This window comes from Sapajus apella, unplaced genomic scaffold, assembly GCF_009761245.1.
Source record: "Sapajus apella isolate SASKATOON/1434 unplaced genomic scaffold, GSC_monkey_1.0 scaffold16, whole genome shotgun sequence".
NCBI lineage: Eukaryota > Metazoa > Chordata > Mammalia > Primates > Cebidae > Sapajus > Sapajus apella.
The window spans coordinates 9,245,769-9,264,181 of NW_022436956.1; the positions used below are offsets into that span (position 1 = coordinate 9,245,769).

General features: G+C 39.3%; 1 protein-coding gene across 3 annotated transcripts in view; it reads left to right on the plus strand.

Moving 5' to 3' along the window:
- The window catches only part of CDON (cell adhesion associated, oncogene regulated), a 99,821-nt gene that overhangs the window by 24,551 nt on the left and 56,857 nt on the right, over positions 1-18,413 (plus strand). For all 3 annotated transcript variants that reach the window (XM_032285020.1, XM_032285022.1, XM_032285021.1), the window contains exons 2-3: positions 15,325-15,460; positions 17,323-17,595. In XM_032285020.1, the coding sequence (XP_032140911.1) occupies positions 15,385-15,460; positions 17,323-17,595 (349 nt within the window). In that variant the 5' untranslated portion in view covers positions 15,325-15,384. The remainder of the gene's footprint in view (positions 1-15,324; positions 15,461-17,322; positions 17,596-18,413) is intronic.

Genomic DNA, 18,413 nt, shown 5'->3' on the forward strand with positions numbered 1-18,413 from the left:
TTTGAGACGGAGTTTCACTCTTGTTACCCAGGCTGGAGTGCAATGGCGCGATCTCGGCTCACCGCAACCTCCGCCTCCTGGGTTCAGGCAATTCTCCTGCCTCAACCTCCTGAGTAGCTGAGATTACAGGCATGCGCCACCATGCCCAGCTAATGTTTTGTATTTTTAGTAGAGACGGGGTTTCACCATGTTGACCAGGATGGTCTCGATCTCTTGACCTCGTGATCCACCCGCCTCGGCCTCCCAAAGTGCTGGGATTACAGGCTTGAGCCACCGCGCCTGGCCTCTTCAGCATTCTTATAACCTGCAGACCCAACTTAGTTATATGACATTATATAAATAATAAAGTTGTAGGCTGAGCACAGTGGCTCACATGCCTGTAATCTCAGCACTTTGGAAGGCTGAGGCAGCTGGATCAGTTGAGGCCAGGAGTTTAAGAACATCCTGGGCAACATGGTGAGACTCTGTCTCTACAAAAAGTAAAAGAATTAGCTAGGCATGGTAGCTTGTGTCTGTGATCCCAGACACTTGGGAGGTTAAGGTGAGAGGATCACTTAAGCCCAGGAGGCAGAGGTTGCAGTGAGCCATGATCACACGACTGCACTCCAGTCTGGGCAGCAGAGTGGGACCCTGTCTCAAAAACAAAAACAAAATAAAGTTGTAAGTTTTAAGAAAACTCACTAAAAAGGAAAGAAACCTTCATGTTGTGCACAGAAGTAAACGATGACAAGTCCTTCAAAGAAGAGTGAGGCCTACAAGGGTGTATACAGGTAAAGTGTATTCTGCAAACATAAGATCTATTATTGTGTAACGGTGAAATATGAGTATAGTATAATGCAAAAGCTTTAAGGAGTATGCCAAAACTTATACATGAGAATTGTTTCTTTAAAGAAGTCATTTACCTTGGGAAACTGCATATTTAACCTCCTGTTGCTGTTATTGTGCCAAGAAATTTGGAGTTCTTTTGGAATTACCTTTATTGGTTGTATGTAGTACATTAAAGAAAGTATTTGATGTTCTTGTTTTTTTGGAAGTAGTCATTAATGAATAAATTGGGTCATAATGTTAGAGTTAAGACTGTATGTGTTTAAAAATCAGATGTAATCATAATGAGAATGATATTCATGCCTGCTTTATACATTTACAGTGAAAATAATAAGGGATTACATTTTGCACAGAGAAGCATCATTGAAATTAGTTTATCTGTGTTCCAGGTTGAGTCTTTCTGCTGCTGTGTTTTTTAGTAGTATGTATACATGTGTATATTTATATGTATGTACCTTTTCTGTATTGGTGTCTGTGAATTATTTCTTTGACTGTCCTGGTTGCTGTTGCCTGGTGTTATGTTACAGTCTAGCCGCTGCCGCTTCGTGCATGTGTGGCCTAGCAGAGTTGTTCCAGCAAACTTTGCTTTATTTTTGATAGTCAGGCTGGACCCGATGCCAAAGGTCATTTCTTGGACTTTTCCAGTTGGACTATAACTTCATGCTGTGTTGTGTTATGTTTACAAAGATATTGTGATCCTAATTGATTTGTTTTTCTATTTTCTAGTTCATCAGGGCATTGTATCCTGATTACTACTTTGGTTTTAACTGCCTGGCACTGATTTAAAGTTTTCTAGGGTGCAAGTTTTCCTGGTAGAGGCCACTGTGTACTTTTACTTAATTTTAGACTTGTCAGTCAATTGGCACCAATTACATACTAACTACATAGTAACCTGTGATTGACTAGTATGTCAGCTTATGAATGTGCTCGAAGAACCCCTTTATCAGTGCACAGCCTCTCTTCCATGGTAGGATGACAGCTTTCATGAAGCTCTGTCTGACCTAATTCCCGTTACCAGTTTGAACAAAGCAGGGACTTACAAGAAATCTAGATTTCTTCCATTATTTTATATAGCCAAGTTTACAGATAGAATAAGGTACTTGGAAACTAGTATTAGTATGTTCTAGGTCTCGAGGAAACTCATAACTCGACAGTAAGATAATGTAAAAGTCATTGTGGCGGAGACCAAGTGTTCAACCAGCATTGATTCAAGTTTATTTGCAGCAAAGATCCTTTTCCAAGATTTCTGTTTTTTCTTATCTGCCTTTCCAATGCTTGACTGTGTGTATTAGAATAATACACTTCATGGAAATGAGTTTTTCCTTGAGGATTTTTTTCATGTTATGAAAACGGAATCTAAGCCAAACCCCTTGACGGTGAGTGTTTTGTAACTGCCAGGGAAACTCTTGTGCTTAGGTTAGTCCAGTGCATAAGTCAGTAAGGTCTAAGCAAAGCGCTGGACCTATTAACAACTATATTAATTATATTACCTAACACTTATATGGAGCTGTTTTTCAAATGTTTCCATATTCCTCCTCCTCCTCATTCTCCATCAGAGGTTAGTCAAATGTCTGTCTGCATCTTTGCAATAGCTAGTTCTTAGCAAACTTTAAAATGGTGCTTTTAGCATTTGTTTTGTGGTTACCATAACAGTTATTTTTTCCCATGAAGCCAATTCCAGTGACAAACTTGAAAATCTACCAAGTGTTGGATTTGTGGCAAGTGTTGACTCCATGGGACTTGCAAAATAATCCCCTTGAAATTTTCTGTATTTTGTCTTTTTAATAATCTCTCTTGCATTGCTTTTTAGAATTTCACCATTTGTATGCAGCTATGCTTTTAAACATTTATAATGCTCCTGAACAGCTCACTGTGGATGCCAGAACTGTCTTCACAATTCTTGGCTTCCTGTGCTCTAAGGGCAGGAAGAAATAGTCTCTTAGAAAGAGAGTGGAACAGGAACACTTGACTTTTTTTTTTTTTTTTAACGCACAAATGTTGTGAATAGAACCTAACTGAGCTCTTGCCCCCTCTCCTTCGGTGTGTAATTAGGACCACATTGATTCCTATTGCAGCTGGCAGGCCCTCACTGTGGCCTTTTTCTGCATGTGACCCTTGATCTTGGTGACTTTCCTGGGGTTCGTCCTGGGCCCTTTTCATTGTGTTGGAGCTGAAGTGGCTCATGTGGAGTTGATTATTTCTTTGCTCATTTGGCCTTTTTTGGTGCCATAACTCTAAGTCACTTCCATTTTCTTCCTCTACTTTTGGCAGTCCACAGTGAAAGGAAATGCTTTTGCAGGCAGCAGGATCGTTTGTATGCTTGGCTGACTCGACTGAGACTTGAGAGGAGTGGGGGAAGGGTTGTGAAGTCTGTAGGTGTGAACTTTTTTTTTTTCTTAAGTCAATCTGAATGATTGCATGATCATTAATAAGTGCTTATAAAGTGAGTATTATGGAAAGCTGCATTTCAAACCCACGGGGCTTCATCCTTGCAGGATGAGAGCACTCCCAGTGATTGACAGTGGACCTAGGTGTCTGAGATGCTGCAGCTTTACTTTGATAAGATCTGTGTGTGTCATATGGACTGGGAGCCATGTGGCAAGGTCACAAGTTACATCGTTGTTAATTGCACATGACTTCTTTAAGAAATTTTCCAGTTTCTAATAAAAGAACCCCCATAAGCCCCAGAGAGCAGCATGCTATTAGATAGTATGTTTGTTGCAACCAGATTTAGCAGAGCACTTTGTCTCTCCTTTCCTCCCCGTAGAATCACGGAAGATGTATGCCAGCTGTTACTCTCATTTTGGAGACTCCCTGTGGACAGCATGAAGTCTGTCCCTAATCAAAGCCTTTAGTAAGCATGAAGGAGTCAACGGTTAAGGAATGTGTCTGACCACCCTACACTGTAGTACGTTGGAAAGGTACAACAATATGAAATGTGATATTTAATCACATTAAGAAACTCTGTTTTAGAAAAGTCTGAGTGTTTGATTCCATCCCTGGAATATTATTTCTGTCTTTTCCTTTATTGTTTTCAAAACTTTTCATTAGTAGTATCGATAGTGTGGTTTATTTTGAATGAGGAGTTCTACCCCTTCAAGCGTGGTAGTTGTAGGATTTCAGCCTGAGCCATAGTTCTTTGTGTCTGCTATTGCACCCCCATAGTGTCATCTGCGACCCAAATCTCTCAAGATCTTCAGACTTTCTGCTTGCCTGACCAGCCTTCGTTAGAACCCCACTTACGTCCAGCTCATCTCATTATCTCCACACCTTCAGACGCTGCTCTCCATTCTCTCCGCCACCTTAAACAGCAGCAGCAGACTGCAGAAGTCCTTGCTGCTCCTTACACATTTCCCATCTCAGTCAATGCACATCATCCACTCACTCGTCTAAGTCAGAAGTCTGGATAGCAGCCTTGATTCCTTCAGTGGGGAAACAGAGAAGTGGATAGATGAATGGATCCCAAAGATGTCCTAGGTCCTAGTGGTCTATTCTTTTCCAGTCCAACTCATTCATTATCCAAGTCCTGTTGATCACAGGACCTCATTTGGTCACGCAGGCTGGAGTACAGTGGTGCAATCATAACTGCAGCCTCAACCTCCTGGGCTCAAGCAATCCTCCCACCTCATCCTCCTGAGTAGCTGGGACTACAGGTGCACACCACCACACCTGGATAATTTTTGTATTTTTGATAGAGGTGGGATCTCCCAATGTTGCCCAGGCTGGTCTTGGAATTCCTGTGCTCAAGTGATCCACCCACCTTTGCCTCCCAAAGTGCTGGGATTAGTGGTGTATGCCACTGCTCCTGGCTTCTTACATCTTTTAAATATGATCATGTCTTAAAATTGTTTTAAAAACCTTTCAAATGTATCCCATGATATTTCTCCGGTACAAGTCCCCATATCTTTCACAATAGCTTTCTCACTTCTCTTGTCATCAGCCATTTTCCACATTGCAGTGTCAGTAATTTTTCAAAGGCGCGGGTCTGGTCATGTCCTTGCCTGCTTAAAAGCCTTTAACACCCTCGTCTCAGAATAAAAGCCAAACACCTTCACGTGATTTATATTGTTCTTTACACTCTTGTTTCTGCTCACCGAAGTAGCTTTCCCCTCACTGTGTCCTATCCTTCTCTTACTGTATTCTCCAGCCCAGACCTCCTTACTGTGATTCAGCAAACACACTGTTCCTTCTGCTTGGAATACTTCCCTTCCTTCTCTTCCTCCCTTCCTCTACTCCATCCCCCAAACGTATCCATCTCATCTCACCTAGTTATTGTTTCCTCTGAGAAGTCTTCACCTCTCCAAGTTCAAATCTAGGTTAAGTGAGCTTTCTCTTTTTCCTGGGGAGCACCTGTATTTGCTTTACTCTCTTGCTTACCTGTTCCTTTCTCACGTAACTGCTTTAATCTCTGAAAACCTTTATTTCCTAAAAATTCTGCCTTTTGGTGAAAAGCATGTCCATTGCTTTTCATGGTTAAATTCATGATATGTTCTGTCCCAATCCAAGAGAGCCAGTTTTCACAGATAGAAAAATATATCAATGGAGCAGTGAAAGCACATTGTAGAGATGGTAAAAGGTACTTTAAATAAAACCAGTTTGTTCTTAAATAAAATGCACTGAGTTTATTATGCTTGTCAAAGGAGGTAGAGAAGCCTTGATGCTGGTGAAAGAGGAATGGTGAGGAATTCCTTCAAGGTGGTGTAGAGTCAGGAAATGGATTTTTGGACGCTGGAAGTCTTCTTAAGGCTCGTAGTTATTTTGCATTCAAACTGCATTTAAAAAAAAAACACCCCAAATCACCTTATGGCAAAACAAAAGCCCAACACAGGAGTGTTTTACAACTCACGAAAATGGTGCACACACACTGCAGAGAGAAGATTAGTAGAATCTCACTGATTACTAGAATCTCATAGAAGATTAGTAGAGTGCTCACTGTCCTCCCCTCACTTGGCATCTGAACACAAAGCACAATGTTTGGGGTCATCCAAACAGCATGCAATTCAATTTTTTCTACATGTTGTGGTGTAAAGTCTAAAACTGTGGCATCCTAGAAATTGGGCGTGCAGCTTGACCTGAAGCTATAATATCAGAGTTTCACTTTTTAGAGTATTTTCCTTTAGTTTTTGATTGAAAAAGTTGTGATACTGAATAAAATGATGCTTTTTTTAAAAAGTGGAATAATTTTCTAAGAGTCATTGCAACAAAAAATTGCTATCTGAGCCATTCCTATGTTAGATGAGTCTGTATTTTAATGTTTTCCTTACTTGTCACCTTTCCACACCTTGTGGTAAGCCTCATGCAGGCAGACGCTATGACTCTTTTATTCATGGTTGAGTTCCCAGGATAGCTCAGTGCCTGATGTATAGTAAGCATGCACCAGGTATTTACTGAATAAAAGATGAATTCCTCTGCTTTGAACTCTTTCAATACTTTTTACTCTCTTATTGCACTTAAGACTTTTTTCTTTATTCTGGAGATAATTATGTTCATGCCCTTCTTTCTCAGTTGAGCAGTTTCCTTAAGTTCAGGAATTATTATGCCTTCCTCATCTTTGTACCCCTCATAGGTTCTTGCCCAGAGTTGATGTTCTTTGTATTAAATGGATTGATCGAATGAATACTTTAAAAAGTAGAGTTCTTTGAGAAGTTTGTGTAGGAAATGATGTTAGCATCTTAGTTAAATTAATATTCAGAATGAAGAAAACTGACAGATTTATTTTTTAATTTAATTATTATTATTATTGTTAATTTTGAGACAGAGTTTCTCTCTGTCACCCAGGCTGGAGTGCAGTGGCATGATCTCAGCTTACTGCAACCTCTGCTTCCCAATTTCAAGCAATTCTCCTGCCTCAGCCTCCTGAGTAGCTGGGATTACCGGCATGTCCCACCACGCCCAGCTAATTTTGTATTTTTAGTAGAGACGGGGTGTCTCCATGTTGGTCAGGCTGGTCTCAAACTCTTGACCTCGGGTGATCTGCCCGCCTTGGACTCCCAAAGTGCTGAGATTACAGGCATGAGCCACCGCTCCCGGCCCTGACAGGAGACTTAAAGTTGCCTGTAGTTAAGGTCAAGATAGTCCAATGGGTTAAAAAAAAGTGTATACTGCCTTTGACTTCTGTAATTGAAATTGCACTGCATTAATCTTGGTAGTACTTAATCAAGAATTTTTTTTTTTTTTTTTTTTTTTTGAGACAGAGTCTCACTCTGTCACTAGGTTGGAGTGCAATCTCAGCTAGGCATGATCTCGGCGCACTGCAACCTCTGCCTCCTGAGTTCAAGCGATCCTCTTGCCTCAGCCTCCAGAATAGCTGGGACTACAGGTGCGTGCCACCACACCCAGCTAATTTTTTGTATTTTTAGTAGAGACAAGGTTTCACCATGTTGGCAAAGTCGAGGGGGCTTGACTTGTGATCCGCCCCCTTGGCCTGCCAAAGTGCTGGGATTACAGGCGCGTGCCACGACACCCATTCTTAAAAATCAAGAATTTTTAAGTAGACATGTTTAGTTTAGATGTTTTTAGTTTTTCTTTGTTGTTCTGAAAATAATTTTTTCTTATTTGATCAATAGCATATTTTGAAATAGATTGAAAATAGGGATCAATCATTGTTTTTAAAAAGGAAATTACCACGTTTCATACAGAATAATATTCCTTTTTAAAAAGGGAATCTAACTTAAATAATTTCCTATTTTGAAGAACTATACTGATCTCAAAGCCAAGCTTTTGTTCACAGATTAATCAGTTGTTTCCTAAGCATGAAAGAAAACTACAAGAAAGTTTGGGATAGGAGGCTGGGGAGAGGAATGATTCAGAAAGACAGCCTTAATCGTCCTTGTGAAAGCAAAGGCGTTGCTTCAAAAACAAAGTAATCAAATCTAGAAATTCAGGAAAGACTTTTCCCAAAGGATTATTCTGGCAGCATGTTGAAAAGGGGTTATAAAAGCAATAAGTTCACAACCTGAACAATAAGTTAAGTAAACGTTAGGAAAGTATTTCCTTTCTTATTCTAAGATGAGGTATATGTTTAGCTTCCCTCTGCCCACAGAAATGCTCTAAGCTTGGAAAGGCATATAAAGTACAGCTTATATGACAGATTACCTTCTATGTGGACGTGGGAGAAAGGCTTAAAGAAAGCCCTATAATTTAGGAAACACCAGCTGTTGTTTAGTGGCGTTTGGACTTTGGGAGCAGTACTCATGCCATATGAGACTGGGGAGTCTCCAAAGGTTTTTATAGCATTGAGGAGCAAATTGTTCTGATTTGTAGGTGGTTTAATGGTTTTACTACTCATAGCTGCTTTTTGTGTGTTTGTGTGTGTGCATGTTCTACAATCTTTTTCTGGAAAGGCTACTACCAGGTGCTTTCCTGAGAGCAAAGCAACCACTAAGCATCTTCTCAGACAAAGCCACTCAGAATGTCAGTGAGAAGAATGGAATTATGTTGGCCACTAGCTTATATGAAGATATGAAGGAGATGGAAGAACTATATTGTGGTTATGTTAATTCCATCTGAGACCACTGGGTTCCATGAGCCTAACACTTCTGTTTTTCACAGAAGGAATCATATTCAAAGTCTAGTCCCTTCACTTATTTTATTACCTCTAGTAGATTAGTGAAATAGAGGTATATATATTTTATATGGACAAGAAAAGCAGTAGGAAAGGGAGAACATGGTTTTGAAATGAATGGCAATTTACTGTTTTGACTCTCAGCAAATATTCCCCTAAAGTTTCAGCAGTTTTTGGATACAAATTTATTTTGAGAAATATGTGTAATGAGTTAAAGCCACACAGTGTAACAACAGTAATTCCTTATTCTATATAATAGATTGTGGGTAAAAAGCAGAAATTTTGTTGTCATTGGAAGTTCTCGGATTGACGCGTTTGATAAATATGACTTGCATTGTCCATGCCTTTCATTCTTTTTCCAGCTACTTTTATGTAACTTTAGAATATTGTTTTTGAAAAATCCCTAATAGATTCAAGAGTGAAAGTTGCTTTATGCTTTAGCAAGCATTTTAGTTAATTACTCAAAGTCATGATTTATGGCCATACTTTGCTTACCGCAGTGTGAGGATCTAAACCATATGCCGGTGATGGGGAGTTACCTTCATGTGCTGATTTTGGTTGTGAGGGACAGGGTTGGCTACTGGGGCGTTCTCTTTGGAACACAACTTGACAGTATGTATTAAGAGTCTTGAAAATGTTTGTACTCCCTAATCCAGTAATTCTACTCCTAAAAGTGTCCTAAGGGCATAATTAGAAGAGTGGTTTAAGATTTACAGACAAAATCTTCATAGCTAGCTAGAATAGCAACAAAATACATATATACACACACATATAAAAATGTAGCCTAATTATCCAAAAGAGAATGGTTAAGTAGACTAAAATACAGGACATCTATACAATAGAGTGACTGCAGCTGTTAAGAGTCTTGTTTATGAAGAATTTTAATAAGGGCCGGAGGTGGTGGCTCATGCCTGTAATCCTTAAATATACACACATACACACACACACACACACACACACACACTCACTTTGGGAGGCTAAGGCGGGTTGATCACTTGAGGCCAGGAGTTTGAGACCAGCCTGGCTAATGTGGCAAAACCCCGTCTCTACTAAAAATATAAAAATTTACCCGATGTAGTGGCGTGCACCTGTAATCCTAGCTACTTGGGAGGCTGAGGCAGAGAGTTGCTTGAACCTGGGAGGCCGAGGCTGCAGTGAGCCAAGATCACGCCACTGGACTCCAGCCTGGGCAACAAAGCAAGATTCCATCTCAAAAAAAAAAAAAAAAAAAGAATTTTAATAAGGAATAATCATATTAATTAATAAAGCATTTAAAGCTATAACATGTATGATCACAATTATGTAAAAACGGCATACCACATATATGAAAAAACTGAGAAGGAAACATATCAAAATATTGATGTGTTATTATATTGAATGTGTAAGATTTTTTTTTGACTATTTGTAGAAACTTAGCAATTCTTTACTTCTAAAACCGACATATAAAATATGCAAAGAAAACTTGAATAGTTTGTTTAAAATATCACCAGGCATTATTTTGACAACATTGGAGTGCTTTAAAAAAAATTCAAAATGAAAGAAACGTTGAAGTAAAAAACCAAAAAAAGGCAGTGTGATTTCAATCAGAACTCTATTCTCTCTGACATGTTTTAAATCACAGTTCTGTTTTTAATTTTTACATGAGGAGATTTGAATGTTATGTTCGCTAGAACGGAAGTGAAGCACCCTTGGGGTGGTAACGAGCCCATATTATGCATGGTGTGGGTGGTAGAGAGTGGGATGGTTGTTCTTATCATGGATTTTTTTCTCTGCTGGTCATTATTTTCAGATTGAAAGAAAAGGTAAGGAGGATGGAATAACAACTATGTAGAGGAAATTAGGGTCATTGTCTCCCTTGCCTAGGTCAATTTCTATTGGTGAGAAAAATGACATACACATTAAGGCCACTGACTTGTGAATAAGATAACAGAAACCTTGTTTAGTTATGGTAAACTTTGTCAAACAAAATTGCGTTTATTTGCCAGAGCAATGTAGGGGAACTTAAATACCCACATAAACACACACACACACACACACACACACGCTTGCATGTATATATGCACACACATATAAATAAATTACGTATATATTTGGTTTTCTAATAACTTAATAGTCATAACACTTATATTAAAGATTTATTTCATGATAAAGATAGTACTTTTGAAAATGACGTAGCATTGAAAGATTTTCCAATAGTGCTAATGGGTATACTGTGATTTCTACGTATCTAACCTCTGTGTAGTCAGTAATGTTTATTTGTGAGGTTGGGTCTGGGGTGCTGTCGCTGGCTGTTGACTGTAATGTCAAGCTACCCAACTCCATAAAACAGCAGAATCCAACTCCTTGTTGTCATTATCACAGTTCTTTAACAAACGGAGCAGGCTTGCCTTGAATAAATATAAATCAAGCCAACACATATTTAAATGCCTTTTATGGCCATAGGCTCTTTCCAACTTCCAAAATCAACTGAGAGCATTTAAACAGTAACACAATAGAAAGATAGACTTAATAAAGAAGATTCCTGTGTGATAATATTTAGGTAGCTGTGATGAACTGTGAAACTTTCAAGGACAGCTATAAAGTAACTCAGTAGGTCACGCACTAGGGTTAAAGTTGACTCTGAAATTTGTTTCACTGCTTTTTAATAAATAAATAGTTGGAAGATTTGGCAAAAGGAAGAAACAATCATTCTTGTCCTTGTTCTCTCAGGAAAGTGTCCCCTGTTAACAAGTTATTTGAATGTTTACTTTGCCTTGACTGCTTTCCAGTGGTGTGTCAGTTCTTACCCTTGAACCAAGTGAGAATTCAAATAAACCAAAAAAGTTTTCACACAGCTGGACTCCTCTGCCGATGAGTGGTGCCAACAGGCCCTCTCCCACTTTTTAAAATAGGTCAGCAAGAAAAAACTGGAAAAGCAGATTCATAACCTGATACCCATGAGCTAGAGAAACTTGAGTTTGGACCTTTTAGATTTTGGAGTACCTGGCATAGAGAAAGTGAGCAGATTCTGGAGGATACTATTTGATTTATTAAAAACTATACTTAAATTGCCTTCCTTTGTATTACTACCTAACTTTATTAATGGTTAGTATTAAACTTTCTTTGCATAAATGAAAATGCATGTAAAAGTCTCATTTATAAATGTCATTAATGTAGCACTGTCATTAGATTTTTTTGTATTCAGTAGTCATAGGTCCAGTGTCTAGCTCTGGCTAAGCAGGAACATGGGGCAGGATTTGCAGATATGCCCTCGTATGCCTAGTCTTGCATAGCGCCTGGCATATAGTAGGCACTTACTATATTTTTTGTTGATTTTTAAAATTATATATATGAATGAATAAATGAGTGAAGGAATAAACAATATAGCTAGAATATACTAAATTCAGATGAGATGGCAGTTCTTATTAAACACTATTCCTTAAGATACTTCTTAGAATTGCATTATATTAATATAATCCTTTCATTTCAAGAAACATTTTTGAAATACCTACTCTCTGCTATGCAAAGCTAAATATGATGTCATTCTTGCCTTCAAAGAGGTCATAGCTGTGTCACCAGATAAGTTATATAAGAGAGTATTGAGTGCAGTGGTTACACATGTCCAAGGTGTAGAGGTAGCACAGAAGAGAAAGAATTGGCCATATCTGGAGAATGGCATGGACATTTTTGATTTTACTAGTTTTATTTATTTATCTTTTATATTGTTCATCTCTCCTACTTGAATATCTGGTATACATTTTTGTCTGTGTAACTTTTTTTTTTTTTTTTTTTTTGAGATGGAGTTTCACTCATGTTACCCAGGCTGGAGTGCAATGGCGCGATCTCGGCTCACTGCAACCTCCGCCTCCTGGGTTCAGGCAATTCTCCTGCCTCAGCCTCCTAAGTAGCTGGGATTACAGGCACGCGCCACCATGCCCAGCTAATTTTTTGTATTTTTAGTAGAGATGGGGTTTCACCATGTTGACCAGGATGGCCTCTATCTCTTGACCTCGTGATCCACCCGCCTCGGCCTCCCAAAGTGCTGGGATTACAGGCTTGAGCCACCGCGCCCGGCCCTGTGTTACGTATTTTTATATATACATTTTAAACTGCTCAATCCCCACTTCCTAGGATAGCCTTAGCATATGATAAGCATTCAGTAAGTGTTTGTTGCATGACTGATTTTTGATAGAAATAGCAAACTACGTCCAAAAAGTATGAACTGATTTTGTTTCCACCAGCAATATAGGATAATGATTTTTACCCACATTCTTGCCAGTGCTGGGTTTCGTGAAACTTTTTTAGTTTTAGCAAATGTGCTATACTATCTCTATAGTAAAACACAAACACACGCCACAAACAAACCATTCCTTGACTACCATTTGTCTTCAGCAATTCTCCCTGTTTTTTTTGCTGCCCTCGTATAGCAAAACCCTGGAAGGAAGTGTCTGCCTGCTTTCCGTTTCCTCTCTTCCCATTCTGTCCTGAACCCAACCAACATCATGCTTTTTTCTTTTCTCCACTGAAACCACTCTTGTCAGTATCACCAGTGACCTTCAGTAGGCCTTTCTGATGGTGTCTCATCTTACTCTGCTTCTCATCGATGTTTCTTCTTCCAGAAATATTTCTTTTTAAAATTTTTTTAAATTTCTTTTTATTTTTTTTTAAGACAGAGCCTGGCTCTTTTGCCCAGCCTGGAGTGCAGTGGCACAGCCTGGGTCATTGCAACCTCTACCTTCTGGGTTCAGGCGATTCCCCTACCTCAGCCTCCCAAGTAGCTGGGATTACAGGTGCGTGCCCCCACATCCAGCTAATTTTTTTTTTTTTTTTTTTTTTTTTTTTTTAGTAGAAACAGGATTTCATCATGTTGACCAGGCTGGTTTTGAACTCCTGACCTCAAGTGATCTGCCTGCCTCAGCTTCCCAAAGTGCTGGGCTTCCAGATGTGAGCCACCGTGCCCAGCCTAGAAATATTTCTCATGTTCTCCCTGGACAAATAGATTTCTTTCTATTTCATTGACTACCTCTGCTGAGTATCCTTGGCTACTTCCAGTCTCTAAAGGTTGGAGTATTCCAAAGCTCTTCTGTTCTATCTCTTCTCTTCTCTTCTCCTTTCCTCAGTCCTCTAAACGTATTTTCCTTAGAGAGAGATCATCTGGTGCCAAGGCATTCATACGTTTAACGTCTATATTTCCATCTCTGACGTCTTCACACAGCCCCACACTCATACATGCCACTGTTGACAGTAGTACTTGGATGTCTAATAGATAGCTCAAACTTAGCTTGGCCAAAACAGAACCAGTGATGAACCCTTTCTTCTGCCTCTCCTTCTCTAGTCTTCCCTATTTCAGTAAACAGGGCTATTATTTATTTTATTTTTTTGTCATCAAAACCCAAGAGTTATCCTTCACATATCTCTATCCCACAGTATATCCAAGCCTTTGGCACATCCTATTGGGTTTACCTTTATAATATATTCTGAATCCAAATACTTTTTACCACCTCCGCGGTTGACTCACTGCTCTAACCACTGTGTCCTCATCTGTCTCCAGGGTGATTACAGTATGTCCTGCTTGATCTCCCTTTTCCACTTTAGTCTACTCTTCACCAGCCAATGATTTTTTTTTTTTTTGGGAGACAGAGGCTTGCTCTGTCTCCCAGGCTGGAGTGCTGTGGTATGATCTTGGCTCACTGCAACCTCTACCTCCCAGGTTCAAGAGACTCTACTGCCTCAGCCTCCCAAGTAGTTGAGATTATAGGCCTGTGCCACCACACCTGTCTAATTTTTTGTATTTTTAGTAGAGATGGGGTTCCACTGTGTTAGCCAGGATGATCTTGATCTCCTGACCTTGTGATCCGCCCACGTTGGCCTCCCAAAGTGCTGGGATTACAGGCATGAGCCACAGTGTCTGGCCAAGTGATCTTTTAAAACGTAAATAAAATTACATCATTCTCCTTCTCTATGTTCTCTAAGGGTTTGCTATTGCCTTTGGAATAAACCCCACAGTCTTTACTATGGCCTTCAAAGCTGGATGTGATCTGGCCCAGCCTTCCTCTCAGGCTTCATCCATTACTGTCCTTTTCTTGGCTTATCTCTCTCACAATAGTGACAATCCCAATCCCAACACAGGCCTGACATTGATATTCTTCGTGCTTGACCAATCCATGAGCCAGGAGTCCTCCATCTGAAGAAAAGGGACGAAAACCAGTAGGACCTATCTCACAAGGTTGTTGTGAAGATTAAAGTCATATATTAAAGCACTAAGATGGTGTCTGGCACATAGTAAATAAATATTACATACGTGTTAGCCATTATTTCGTTGTTTTCCTTATAGTTGCTATTTTGGGGGATATGGAGGAGGAATACATGTTGGTTTCGTTGAGTTTTATATGTTTGTGAGATGTGTAAATAGAAATGCACTATAGGCAGCTGAATGTATCCATTTGGAGTGATTCATTCTGTGTAGTAAGAGGTATCCTAGTACAGCAGTGCTCCACTTACGACCACAATTGGTTCCGACGGACCGGCCGTAACACGATTTGGCCGTAAGTTGAGTAGGCTATGTGCACGCGGAGATGGTAGTGCTGCCGGAAGCTGGTCCGCACTGTCGTATGCCCAGCTGGGCAACGTTTGCACTGCCAGACACAGAGCAGTCGTGGCTAGCGATTGTGGTCGTAAAGTCGAATGGTCGTAAGTTGCATAGGTCGTAAGTCGCATAGGTCGTAAGTCGATCAATACCTGTACCTTGGAAGAATGAGCAAAACTTCTAGCTCTAGTGTCTAGAGATCAGCTTGTGAATTGGAAAGACCTGGATCTTTTAGTGCCTAGTATTTGACATACTCTACACAGAGCTTTCAAAATAGATGGCTGCTGTCATGCTCATAGCTCCAGCTGCTCAGATGAAAGATTTTAATGGTTTACATTTTTTTTCATTTTTCTTTTTTAATGTTTTTTAGTGAACCACAGCCTGGGTTTGCTGTGGAAGCCTGTCCTGCCTGCTTCTGTCATCTGGCGCTATGCATCCGGATCTTGGACCCTTATGTACACTGCTGTATGCTACACTTACAGTTCTGTGCTCTTCTGTGAGTTCAGGTAAGAGTAGAATTGCGGGGTGGGGTGGTTTGGCCTTTACTTGTCTTACTTCTATAAAAAATAAATTCGTACTTCAATGCTTGGTGGTAATGGTATCTAAAGATGTTTCTAAGATTGGTTTGACCAACAACATGATTTAAAAACCTGATAAATAAAGCAATTTAAGGATCTCTTAGTAGTGCTTTGGGCATTCGCATTTCTTCCTGTCCCTTGTAATTCGTTCCTTTTGTTTTCAAAAAAATGCATATTTTCCAATCATACTTTTTTCAATAAGGAGATATATTACTATCTGAATTTGGAAAGAGCAGAAATAAAATACTGACTACATGTACCAAAGAGAAGTTTTAGAATCAGCACGATACTATGTTCAACTGGGAGTGAGAGAACTTGGTTCAATTCCCAGGTCTGCTGCTTTCTCATATGACCTTGCCTAATTTCTTGTCTACCTTTTTGGGTTACTGAAAAGTATAAATGTGTTTGTTGTTAAATGTGTATGTAAGCCCCATGCCTAATAATGGCTCATATGCATTTCTTTTTATTTGAGACTTATGTAAAGACGAATATATAAGTATATACAAATATAGTGATGTTTATTCATTGAGTACTATTTATTTTTAATATCTGCTAAAAATACTGTATAGCTAGCTGTATTAGATTTGGTAAGGAAAAAATTGATTTTGTGGTTTTATTTCTGTTTTGCTAAACAACCAACCCAGATTCAGCCAATAAATATACTTCCTCTAATCTTCATCTCTGATTAAATATTCCATAGAAGTAGATTCAGCAATTTATTGATTTTTTTCTTTTAAGTATTTTTATTCCTCCAAATTAACAAATATTTCTTCCCCCTTCCCACTTTTGGGTTGGAACAGAAGGATCTGTATGGATACTTTAGTGCAAGAAGACCCCTGCCTTCCCAAGTTCTGGGAGTAATAGAAATAACATACAAAACCATTTCAAATGCCAGATAAAAATACTAAGCCTTATATTTAAGAAAGGATAGCCTTTGTATTTCAGTTATGGCTTCTTAACTTTCTATTTTTGTTTTTTTAAAACTTAAACGTTATTTTATATTGAAGGGAAGTAGTAAGGAAGTATCGTAGTCTTAATTTGTAGAATAACTTGCTCTCGTAAATTGAATCCTGTTGGTAAAATAGGGGAGAATTCTTGTTATTTGGAAAGTCATCTTCACTTTTTCAGGTTCTTAACTTCCAATTCTTCCAAGTCACTTTATTGAAAGAGTAGTTTACTATTTCCTTCTTTCTTTCTTTTTTTTTTTTTGAGACAGGGTCTCCCTCTGTCACCCAGGTTGTAGTGCAGTGGTGAAGTCATGGCTCACTGCAGCCTCCACCTCCTTGGCTCAAGCAGTCCTTCCACCCCAGTTTCTGGAGTAGTTAGAGCTGCAGGCATACACCACCACGTTGGCTAATTTTTGTATTTTTTGTAGAGAAGGGTTTTGCCATGTTGCCCAGGTTGGTCTTGAACTCCTGAGCTCGAGGATTCACCCGCTTTGGCCTCCCAAAGTGCTGGGATTATAGGCAGGAGCCCCGGGACCCAGCCTGCACTTTGTTACTTCTTATTAATAGGATTGGTATTGTATCTGATTATATCATCAGCATTCTTGTCTTTTGTACCCTAATTGTTAAGTCCTAGGCCAACATGTTGCCCTTTTTCACTTCCAATAAATAGGCTTATAAGAATTTTGCAGGAACTTTGCAACCATCTCAAGAACCATAAAGTATATAAAATAAGAGATTGCCTTTAGTTATAAAGATTCAGATGAAGTGTGTTTAATGTCACCTTCTCTCTCTCTCCTCTTATCTCCCCTGCTTTCTTTGCATATGGGGAATATTCCCTTCTAGACCTGGCACCTTATTTTACTTCTGAGCCACTCTCTACCGTCCAGAAACTTGGTGGACCTGTGGTACTACATTGTTCTGCTAAACCTGTGACCACTCATATCTCATGGTTGCATAATGGAAAAAAATTGGATGGAAACGTGGAACATGTTAAGATTCATCAGGGGACTTTGACAATTCTTTCTCTTAACTCCTCCCTTTTGGGTTACTACCAGTGCCTGGCCAACAATAGCATCGGTGCCGTTGTGAGTGGCTCAGCAACAGTATCTGCGGCAGGTGAGTTTAATTGTGTCACTGTTATGTGTGGGTTTTCTTGAAATTACTGTTAGTGCTTGCGTTTCTGAAGAAGGGAAAGGCTTTGGTGTAAGGCACATGGGAGTTCCTATCTCAGCCTTGACTCTTGCTGTGAGGATAACTTGGGGAAGTGCACTTAGACCTCTGCAAGCATAGCCTAATGTAATCGGCAACAGTGATATGGAAATGACTTTTTAAAGTGACACAGTTAGGACAGTTTTTTGTTTTTGTTTTTGTTTTTTTTATAATCTCTGCAGCTTTTCCAGGGAAGGACGCTTTTCTAATATGAATTCTGAACTATTTCTTTGTGAGTACTTGGAAGTCCATAATATCAATAATAACAAAAGCCATTGTCTACTCTGGCACTTAGTTATTTCCTGGAGTCCTTTGTCTTTCTTTTTACATCTAATTGTTTTATTTGCCTTGATTACTGAGTGATTTTAATTTATTTAATTGAAACGATGGTTAAAAAGCAGGAAAAAAGTAACTGTAAAGCAAGGAATGTTGAGTATTGAACTTACAGAAAATCTGGAATGCATGGTTTTTCTTAGTAAGTTTGAGCCATCTGCCTTTCAAACGGTGATGGCTTCCAGTAATGGAAAACGTCTTTGTAAGGGCACCCCTATTTACAGAACAAATCTGGATTCCCCAGGAGTAGTAAGTTTGTCATAACTGAGAAGAGTAAATGTTTTTGTAGAGCTGTGACCCATGGACAGCTTGTAAGACACACAGTGGAAGGCTGAATTCCTTGTGGCAGGCTGCTGAGTGCTTTGAGCACTGGAGATCATAAAGAGTTCTTC